Consider the following 755-nt stretch of genomic DNA (forward strand, 5'->3'; position numbering starts at 1 on the left):
TCAGGGGCAATCTGTCTGTATGATCTATCACTGTTTAGCTCACTAAGTTTGTACTTGATAAAGTCTAGCTTTTCGATATCATAAAGCTTCAGAAAGAGTTTATTTGTCTTATCTTAATACATTCGCACACGCTGATGCATCTTTTTAATCTCTTTCTTGTACATAACTATAAGCTGTTGCTGATTATGTTGGGAACAGAATCCGGATTTATTTCCTTTGCGTAAACATCTTCCACCAGCTTTAGTATTTGAAAGTCTAATACGACTGTCTTCGTGATAGTCGTGTATCTTCTGATTAAGATAATTCAGTGTTGCTATCCAATCGATTTTATTTTCTAAATCTCCTTGTCTTTCGGCAGGTATCTTTTTATTATGTCTTAAATAATGTAAGTCGCCATTGCTATCAAAATAATAGAGTTTAGTTTTAGTAGCATATTCAGTTAGAAAAACTGGTCTTATTGGCGGAAGGTTAGACACGACGGGTTCAGCTAAAATGATCTTCACCTGCTCGTGAGCTTCTTCTTGGAGACGATGTGCTTCTTCTTGGAGATCTGTCTCACTAAAAACGTAATTTGATGATACTTCTGAGGTCATTGAGGCATCGCCTACGCTGTTACGTCTGGATGTATTATTTCCTGTATCCTCATCTACTGTTGAAAAAACGGTAACCAATTTAATTGGTCAAATCTGACAGTTGGTCACATATTAAAAATGCGTTTGGTCACGTGACCAAAAATCAATTGGTCACGTACAAAA

General features: G+C 36.3%; 1 protein-coding gene across 1 annotated transcript; it reads right to left on the bottom strand.

The window, feature by feature from the left end:
• Positions 1 to 369: 369 nt before the first annotated feature.
• Positions 370 to 593, bottom strand: PPTG_24817 (hypothetical protein; the record flags this gene model as incomplete). Its single annotated transcript, XM_008918633.1, has 2 exons — positions 370 to 399; positions 504 to 593. The coding sequence occupies 2 exons, from the start codon at positions 591 to 593 to the stop codon at positions 370 to 372; spliced, it is 120 nt and encodes a 39-aa protein (XP_008916881.1).
• Between the last annotated feature and the right edge of the window lie 162 nt (positions 594 to 755).

This window comes from Phytophthora parasitica (genome assembly GCF_000247585.1).
Source record: "Phytophthora parasitica INRA-310 unplaced genomic scaffold supercont2.250, whole genome shotgun sequence".
In the NCBI taxonomy this organism is placed as follows: Eukaryota; Oomycota; class Peronosporomycetes; order Peronosporales; family Peronosporaceae; genus Phytophthora; species Phytophthora nicotianae.